This window comes from Desmodus rotundus, chromosome 7, assembly GCF_022682495.2.
Source record: "Desmodus rotundus isolate HL8 chromosome 7, HLdesRot8A.1, whole genome shotgun sequence".
NCBI lineage: Eukaryota > Metazoa > Chordata > Mammalia > Chiroptera > Phyllostomidae > Desmodus > Desmodus rotundus.
This window is the reverse complement of record NC_071393.1, coordinates 137,009,841-137,019,349: the sequence shown is the minus strand read 5'-3', so window position 1 is coordinate 137,019,349 and position 9,509 is coordinate 137,009,841. Positions and strand designations below refer to the sequence as shown.

The 9,509-nt window shown below is 62.1% G+C and overlaps 1 protein-coding gene across 2 annotated transcripts; it reads left to right on the top strand.

Moving 5' to 3' along the window:
• Positions 1–281: 281 nt before the first annotated feature.
• Positions 282–7,888, top strand: GPR132 (G protein-coupled receptor 132). 2 transcript variants are annotated; one of them, XM_045201712.2, is made up of 3 exons: positions 282–425; positions 4,067–4,158; positions 5,247–7,888. In XM_045201712.2, the coding sequence occupies exons 2-3, from the start codon at positions 4,152–4,154 to the stop codon at positions 6,347–6,349; spliced, it is 1,110 nt and encodes a 369-aa protein (XP_045057647.1). In that variant the 5' UTR covers positions 282–425; positions 4,067–4,151; the 3' UTR covers positions 6,350–7,888. The 2 variants fall into 2 exon arrangements, with proteins under 2 accessions (XP_045057647.1, XP_045057646.1); XM_045201711.2 differs by lacking the exon at positions 282–425 and adding an exon at positions 2,683–2,886.
• The last annotated feature ends 1,621 nt before the right edge of the window (positions 7,889–9,509 follow it).

Genomic DNA, 9,509 nt, shown 5'->3' with positions numbered 1-9,509 from the left:
AGCTGTGTGTGTGTGGGGGGTGGCTACTGTGACCAGTGACATCTGTGGCCCCTCCCAGTGCACACGGGGTTCCTGGAGGGTGCGGCTTCCTGGAGGTGCTGGGTCAGGAGCTGGACGCCCCTCCCGAGCATCCTGCCCCCCGTGTCTTCCTGGTCTGTCTGTGGGGCCCTGGGCACCGGCAGCCCATGCTTGCTGGTTCTGTGTCCACCCCAGCCGGCTGGGTAGGCCTTGAGGGAACTCAGAAGAGGCTTCTGACTCCATCTCTGGCTGGTGTCGGATGACGAGGGGAAGTGGGCCTGGGCGGGTTTCCTGTCGTCTGTCCCTAGGAGGTGACAGGTTACAGTGTCACCACAAGACAACTATCATCCCACAGCTGCTGGCCAGCCCCTGGGACTCTCTGTGGCCGGGAGTTTTGGAGACAGCTGGTTAGTACCTCCTGCTTCCTGGAATCCTCCACCCAGCTGGGCCTGCAGGGAGGGCTGAGCCACCAGGCAGGCTCCCCCAGGGCAGTAGGGGGAGGGTGCAGGGGGTCCAGACAGCTGGCATGATGGTGGGCTTATGGGAGGGTCATAGTCTGGGTCCTCCATCAGGGACCCCAGGGTACCAGTACCCCGCCGTGTCGGCAGCAGGGTTTGGGGTGCGGGGGGTGACCTCCCGCGGCCCCTTCAGAACCCTCTACCCTGAGACTGTGTCCTCAAAGCTCTCCTGGTGCTGGTCCAGGGTGAGAGAGTCAGGAGCAAAGGGTGGGGCCACCCTGAGGCCGGTCTTGCACCTCCTGGGCGTTCAAGGGCGTCCCTGGTATTCTGCCCTGTCGTGAACTTGTGGGGTGTTGGGAGAGTATAGAGCAGCCAGCTCCCCTGTCTCCAGGGGCTGCCTGGGCCATGGTGCCTGAGGAGAGTCGCAGCTGCCTGGGCACCTGGAGGGGAAGGGGCAGAGGTCAGAAAGAGCCCAGACGTGGGCCAGGCAGGCGGCTCCACCTCAGAAACGATCAAGGACAAGCACACGTGCTTTCAGAAGTTTCCTCGAACATCGATGAAAACGGGGGAAACAGCACGTGGGCGGTGACGGTGACCTGCTGCCAGGGCGGGAAACCTGGGCGCGGACAGAGCCGAGGTCGGTCCCAGGAGCCAGTGAGGAGAGATGGGGAGACCCAGCATGTCCACGAAAGCGCAGGGTGTCCAGCTCAGACAGCAGCCCTAGGAGCCGGGTCTCACGGGACGTGAGGGACGCAGACAGAGGACGGGCCGGTGACCAGGGGCTGGAGGCGCAGAGGTCACTGTCACAGCATCCAGCCTGACTGAGAAGTTCGTAGCAAAACAGACAAACAGACAAAGAAAAACACGTGTTTAGAAGGACCGAGGGGCCATGCTGGGGGCGGGCGGCGCGGCCACCCTCACCTGCTGTGCCAGGCTTCCCTGCTGCGCGCTGCTGTCAGTGGAAAGCGGGCTGACGTCTCACTGCGCTGAGACCCTGGCAGCTTTGTGCAGGCGAGCGCTGGGGGTGGGGGCAGAGGCAGCAGGGCCGCCAGGAGAGGCTGCCTTGGGCAGAGGGTGGGCTGGGAGGCTGTGGGTCGTGGGCCTGTGGGGTACGCTGAGGCCCCAGTGGAGCCCAGGGCCGGCAGGGGCAGGGACATGGAGGCAAATGGGACCCAGGGGCAGGTGTGATGGGGCTTCCGACTGATCCAGCCACAGACTGCAGTTGTCACAGTTCCCTGGCACACCAGCCCAGGCTGGCACGTCCCTTCCTTGAGGCCTAGGGCTGGGCCTCCGCGGAGGCAGGGCCACCTCACAGGGTCTGCCCCTCCACAGCCTGGACCCTCCTCTGGGCATCCCCAAGGTGGGCTGGGCCACACCACAGTGAGGACAGAGCAGGCTACCGTGTGTGGTCAGGAAGGGCAGCATGTGCTTCGGTGTGGGAGGACGCAGGGGCCACCCCTGCCTGACCTAGTCCTCTCACTTAACCCTCAACGGGAAAGGCCAGGAGAGGACCCAGGCCCAAGGGGAGCCTGTGCCCAGGGAGGGTGGCCTGCTCCCCACAGAGTCCCAGCCACCCCCCAGGCCGGGCCGTGGGCACTCGGGCTGGCAGGGTGGGGGCAGTTCTCGGCCACGCTGGCTGCTGCTGGTGTCCCAGCTGCTGGCTCAGGAGAACACCAGGACCCACGGAGGCTGGGCAGGTGCAAGGTCGGGGTCATGGACTTGAGAGGAGGCAAAAAGCAAAGGAGGGGACAGTGGGACAGGAAGTGCCACGAGTTGGATCGCCAGGTTCAGGAAGTCCCTGAAAAGACACCTGGAGCCGTGTGTCCCAAGGTCAGGACCAGCGGAGGAGCGCTGGCCAGGGAGTGGGCGGTGGGTCGGGACTGGGACCCAGCATCAGGTGTCCTGGGGGCTGGCATCAGCTCGGGCTGCCCTGGCGCCCCGCTCTCTGGCCTGGGCCTGCTGCTGTGAGGGCTGATTCTCTCCGTGGGGACCCTCTCTGGTCCCCACACATCCAGCACGGCTGCTGGGGCCTGACAGTCAGGGACGGGCCTGGGGCTGGACGCCAGCGCCTGGGGCCAGGGCCCCACCTCAGCTGGCTAAGGACCTCTGAGGGAGGCAGCGTTTTCTGTTGGGCCACCACTTCCTTTGGCTTTTGCAGAAGTGGTTTCTAGAGACTCCACCACCGGCTCTTGTCTGCTTTAGTCAAAGGCAAGTCAGGCGGCCGTGCTGGGAGGGCTCACTTTTCAGCTTCAGAATATTCAAGAGTTCAAGGGAAGGCGGCGGGCTCCCTGAGTGCCCTCCCCCGCAGGGACGGGCGGCTGCGGCCCAGAGCGTCTGGACAGCTGGCAGGCGGGCAGCTCTTCCCTGGGGCCCCCAGGCCCCTTGGCCACACTCTCTCCCTCAGCTCAGAGTAAGCTGGGTCTCTGTCCGGGCAGGGGTGGGGGTGGGCCTGGGGCCTGCTGGGCCTCGAACCTCATCCCCTTGGAGGGTGGCGTCCGGCAGGTGGCCCACAGCCCTGACTTCCTGAGACCCAGGGGCCGGATGGGCAAGGCCCTGTGACCCCACAGGCCTGCGGGCGCACGTCGGTCTCAGAAGTGAAAGCCGCTCGGCGATGGCAGTTCTGGACCCGTCGCTCTTCTGCCTGCGTTCCCAGGTCTCACTTAGAACACGGAAGGAACCATCTGTAGTTTCAAGGAGACTTCTGGGCTTCCTGTTGTCTCCAGCTGGTAGAAACACCCTCAAAAGAGGAGGCCAGGGGCTGGTCTGGCGGATGGCCAGGGCGTCCGGTGGTGAAGCTGGCACCAGGCGGCGGGGTTGGGATTGGAGCCAGCGGTCAGCCCTCCCAGCCCATCCTCCGTGGCTCCGTGTACGCCTGGGAGACACGTGGGCCAGCCCCACAGGGCAGAGCTCAGAGCTGGCCAGCGGCTCCCCAGGGCTGGGTCCTTGAGTCTGCAGCGTGGGAGAGTGAGTGTCTAGTGCTCTCTCCCCCAGCCCCTCCCTGGCTGGTCCAGACAGAGCCTGTCTGAGGGGCCCCTGTGGAGAGGGAAGGAAGCCCCGTGAAGGCAGGGGTGTCATGGGCGCTCTCTGGGGGTCTGGGCTCCTTTCACGGAGGGGGTGAGTGGGGACATGCTTCTAGCTCACGTGTGCTGTGCCTCTCGGGTAACTGAAGGTTTTGGGAAACCCACCGCCGCATTGTGCTAGTTCGTGCTGTGTGGCGAAGGTGTCACTTCCTCACACTCACCAGCCCCCAAAATTAAGGTTCTTTTTTTTTTTTTTTTGCCAATCAGAGAGGCAAGAAAAGACTACCACTTAAAAATTTTGTTTGCATTTCTTTCATTGTACGTGGGGCACAATTTTTTTAGGAGCTACGTTTTTTTCTTCTGAAAATTATTCAGAAGAAATAATTATCTGCTCATTGGCATTGACATTCTTGTTGTTGGTCGGTAAGAGCCCTTTATATTTCAAGGACATGCCAAGTCCACGGGATAAGTATAGGACTTGGCTCGTAATCCCTGCTCACCGATTGTCAAATGATTTGCTTGTGATCTAAACTGATTTCCCTGAAGCTCTTTTACCTACTTTTCCTGCAGGTCGTTTCAAACTCTGAGTGACCTTCTCAGCAGGACGCAGCTTGGAAGCTGGTGCCCCGCCACCCTGCCCCTGGAACCAGCAAATATGCCAGGTGAGAGCCCCTGCCTCCTGTGGCCTCTTACACACTTAGGAGGGAGCCTGTAAAGATTTCTCTACAATGCACTTTGTCTCAGAAAAGGGACAATTACGTCAAAAAATGAGTATTTGAAAGAGATTCCTACTGACTCAGAAATGAGGAGATTAGAGGCTCCCACCAGGATGTCTGGAAAGTGCTCACTCCTAGTCCTTGGGACGGATGAGAAACACCAGGGCCAGGGCTGAGGGGACAGTCAGAGGCTCCACTGTCCGTGCGCCCATTTCTCGTGACGCCCCGTGCTGGGCCACGTAGCCGCCCCAAGGGAGCCCTTGCCCCTGCTCCTGGGGACTGTCTGCCCCCACCCAGGAGGTCACCTGTGGGGCTGTGGGCAGGTTTGCACCCACACACCCAGGGCTGGTCGCCCGATGGGGTGCAGAGAAGGGGCAGCGCAGACCCGAGGCCACGGGCCAGCCCTCTGGGGCCCCCGGCAGGCGTCCTGGGCTGAACTGCACCACGAGCCCAGTGGCCACTGTGGAGGGGGCAGTGCTGATGGGTGGGGGGGAGCAGGGAGGTCCAGGTTGTTCCCAGAGGTGGACGGCTGGGCCTGCGTCTGGGTTTGGGGTTGCTGCCCCTGCTGCCCCCCAGGGCGTGGGACTGTTCTGTGGCTGGTGACACGGTCAGCCCTGAGACGAGCCAGTGCCGCATGGGGGTGGGTGGATGCAAGCTCCAAGGTAGGGGTGGAGAGGCTGGGAGGGCCCGTGTGGCTGAGGGGTGGCCGGGGCCGAGACGGGCTTCCCCTCTCCCGCCTGCCCCGGAGGCTGTGGAGACCGAGCATGACAGAGGCTCCATCAGCAGTCAGAGAATAGCTTTGTTCCCCAAACAGCCCCTTTGAACAGGGGCCTGGGCCCAGGGCAGCCCGCAGCCTCTCTCTGTGACACGTCCGGCTGCAGGCCGCAGGTCTCGGTGTCACCTCGAGGAGAAGAAACCTGCTTGGGATGATAAGCTCCTGGTGCGTCCAGTCTGGAGCCACCACGAGTCTTGGCATTTTTTAGCGCCTCCGGAAAGTCTCTTCCAGGTGCCCTCACCCCATCTCTGTCTCCCAGGCAACTGCACCACGCGGACGGCAAACGACACCACGCCCTGTGACATGCCATACGAGGAGAGCAGGGTGTACTTGGTGGTGGTCTACAGCGCCGTGTGCGTGCTGGGGCTGCCGGCCAACTGCCTGACGGCCGGGCTGACGCTGCTGCAGGCGCTGCGTGGCAGCGTGCTGGCCGTCTACCTGTTCTGCCTGGCGCTCTGCGAGCTGCTCTACACCAGCACCCTGCCGCTCTGGGTCATCTACGTCCAGAACAGGCACTGCTGGGACCTGGGGCCGTGGGCCTGCAGGGTGACGGCCTACATCTTCTTCTGCAACCTGTATGTCAGCATCCTCTTCCTGTGCTGCATCTCCTGCGACCGCTATGTGGCTGTGGCCTACGCGCTGGAGAGCCACGGCCGCCGCCGCCGGAGGACCGCCGTGCTGGTGTCCGCCTCCGTCTTCCTCCTTGTCGGGCTGGTCCACTACCCGGTGTTCGCCATGCAGAACAGGCACAACTGCTTTGAGACCTCACCCATGAACAGCACGGTCGCCACCTACTTCTACTTGCGGTTCACCGTGGGGTTCGCCCTGCCGCTGGCCATCATCGCCTTCACCAACCACCGCATCTTCAGGGGCATCAAGCGGAGCACGGGGCTGGGCGCCGCCCAGAAGGCCCGGGTGAGGCGCACGGTCATCGCGGTCGTGGTCATCTTCCTGGCCTGCTTCGCGCCCTACCACCTGGTGCTGCTCGCCAAGGCTGCCGCCTTCTCCTACTACCGGGGCAAAGAGGGTCCCATGTGCGCCTTTGAAAGCCAGATGTACACGGCCTCCATGGTGTTCCTCTGCCTGTCCACGGTGAACAGTGTGGCTGACCCCATCATCTACGTGCTGGCCACAGACAACTCGAGACAGGAGGTGTCCAGAATCTGCAGCAGGTGGCAAAAGTGGTCCAGCAAGACGGAGGTCACCAAAAGCACGTGGTCAAAGGACTTGGAGGAGGCGCGGCCGCCCACATTGCTTATAAACTGCTGCCAGTTCCCCAGGCCTGTCCAGCCCCCGGGGTCACAGCCAGGCACGTGGGCCTCGCTGGGCGCCCTGGAGCGGCTGAGCAAAGAGTCCCTCTGAGCCTTGTGTCCCGCGGGGCAGGCTGGCCGGCACGGGAGCCCAGGGCCAGCTGCGTGGCCGTCCTGACCATGAGTTCACCAGCCAGCCTCTGTGGCCCTGGGTGTGAAGCTCCCTCTGCAAGATGCCACTGATTTCTTTTTTATTTTTTTAAAGATTATTTATTTATTTATTTATTTTTAGAGACAGGGGAAGGGAGAGAGAAGGAGAGGAAGAGAAACACCGATCGGTTGCCCCTTGCGCACCCCCACCCGGAGACCCGACCTGCCACCAGGCATGTGCCCCAACAGGAATCAAGCTGGTGACCCCTTGGTCCACAGAGCGGCACCCAACCCACTGAGTCACACTGGCCAGGGCTGCGCCACCAACTTCTCATTCCTGGCACCAGGCCGTCTGTGAGCCATTGTCCCTCAGATCCAGCCCCCCGGCTTTCTTACAGGGCCCCGGGGGCTGATGGCAGCAAGCCAGGGCCCAGAAGCCCACACAGTGTGTGGCGGGCCGGAGGGCCTCTGCATCCCTGGCTTGTTCTGGCTGGCTCGCTCGGCTATCAGCAAACAGCAGGGCATTTGGCAGAGGCCACATGCCTGCCTGGGGCTGTGGCAGCTGGCACATGCTGTGCACGGGGCAGGTGCCTGGTCAACATCCACGGTGATGACTTTATTTCTGTGCTCTTCTGTGGGCATTGCTTGGCTGGCTGTGAGAGGACACTGTGGGCCATGCAAACGGGGGGGGGGGGGCACCTTCCCGAAGTGCCTGGTTGTGGTAGAGGTGGGGGGACACCTGGGACCTCTGGGAGCAGGAGCCAGCCCTGGGGCTCTCGGCTGGGTTGGCTCTGTGCTGAGCAGGTCTGAGGCCCTGGTGGCTGTGGACCCTCAGGGGAGCAGGGGGTGGGATCACATACCTCTGGAGGAGCCCCAGGTGCTCAGGTTGGCTGGAAATGGTGGCAGTGGATTCCAGGAATGGGGCAGCTGCCCACAAGGCTCAGAGATGGTTGGAATGCTTTTGCTTTGAGGCTTCTTAGATGCATTGTCAGGGGAGAGGCCTGCCAAGGGCTGGGACAGGGCAGATCAGGGGCAAGCAGATGACAGCCCGATGACCTCCAGCCCCTCACCAAGTCTCCGACAGAGGGCGGGACTGGGTTTGCTGTGTGCTGTATTGCTCTGGGCTCCCTGGAAACCACACAGTCTCTGCCCCTGACAAGCCTCTTCTGGGCCGGGTCACACCACTGCTTCAGTTTCCCCACCTGCAACAGATGGGGCCTGTGACACCTGCCTCACCAGGTCAGCGTCTGGGGTGATGCCTATGTCTCAGGCACCCCCACAGCTGGCAGCACAGAGACAGAAACAGCCGCCAGGGAAGGGGTCCAGGCTCCCAGGCCCGTTTTGGGGGACTGTCTCCTGGAAAGCTGTGCAGGCTGCGTGCTCAATTTCATTGTTGTTTCTGCAAGGCAGCCACTGATAGTCATCCTTGCTGGGAGGGGCATTGAGTGGACATTGAGAAAATGTGTTTAGAAATAAAAACACAACAAATACATGTCAGTCCCAATGTCCCCTTTAAGTGAAGTGATGCCATTTTATCTTTTCAGGTGTTTCCCACCAGGGTTCTCTTAGAGGCCAGGCGGCTGTGGGGGGGGGGTGGGTATGGTCAGCACATGCGCCCTGGGCTCTCACAGTGACAAGCTGGGGCTTCTTCAACAGCCTCCGCGGACAGTGAAGACAGCACAGGGACCACAAGCTGTCCCCTCAGTGTGTGATGTGTGTTTCCCGGGGCTGCCCTAACTGATCTCCCCATACTGGGCATCTCCACAGTGAGCTGGTCAGCTGCAAGAGGCCCCAGATCCAGGTGAGGAGGGGCTGGTTCCTCCAGGAGGCGCAGGGGGGTGCTGCGCCAGCCCACGCCCAGCCCCGGGGCTGCCGGCCCGACGAGGCCACCTCCTCTGTGCCACACTCTCTTCCATTTACTTACTTGTTTCTTTCAGTTCAGTCGTCGGGGGGGCGTTGGTTACTATGGTCAGTGTCAAACGTACAATGCTCCGAGGCGTCGCCCGTGTGCCCTGTTGTGCGCATGCGCACCCCCACCGCCGCTGCAGTTCGCGTCGACCTTATCATGACTGTACTGCAGTCTCTGACCTTAAACCTTTGGCCTTTTCGTCCGACTCACGTTGCGTATGGAAATTTGGTGGCCCACGTGGGGGATCTTCCTCCTTCCTACATCCCTCACACTCACTGGTTCTCTCCTGTCTTCTCCGGCAATTCACTCCCTCCCTCACTCACTGGCTAGTTCACTCCCTCCTCCCTCTGACATCTGCCCTTTCCCATTGTGGCCCAAGGTGGGGAGCAGACAGGCACCCTGAGTTCCACCCTGGAAGTGGTGAGCTTCCTACAGGGAAGCGGGAGCCCAGGAGGGAGCCCTGAGAGCCCCCAGGGGTCCCTGGCACCTGGAGCCCACGGTCCTACACTCCCAGCTCTGCCTACAGGTGTTTCCTCAGGCAGGGGGGCCTTGGGGGACAGGACACCAGCAGTTTATTCAGGACCACCAGCTCCCTGGACAAGACCTGTGTCTGAGCAGTCCCCGTGATGTTCCCTGAATCACGATGTGTGGACAGATGGTGGCACATGGGCGAGCCCTGTGCCAGCCAGGAGACCCACCCAGGCTCCTGTGACATTTTCAGCACTCACACAGGTCCGCAAATTTAACAAACTGTCAAGCCAACTAAGGGGCCTCCACCAGACATGCTCCAGCTTTCTACCTGCCACTACGCCTGCACACCACGGGCAGGGAGGCCCCTGCCAGGCACACGCCACTCCTCCCGGCATTGTGGGTATGCACGCCAGTTGGAGTGCCTGGCCCCAGGACAGCTGCCAGTGGACAGGCGAACTCACCCCTCCATGCCTCGGTTTCTTCTCCTGTGACTTGGGAACGGCCACCATTCCTACCTGCAGGGCTGCGGGGGTACTAACGGAGACCACGTGCGTCCTGGGCCCAAGCCCAGCCAGTACACAGAGGGCTGCTCAGAAGGAAGTCAGAACCTCGTTCAGTTTCACAGGCCATGTGTCCCGCCCCGTGGCGGCCCCTAGAGGGCGCCGTGCGGCTGGAGTGCCCCACGCGTCCATTGTGGTGGCAAGGAGGCAGCATTCCTGCCGGAGCCCTGGCCCCGCCGCTG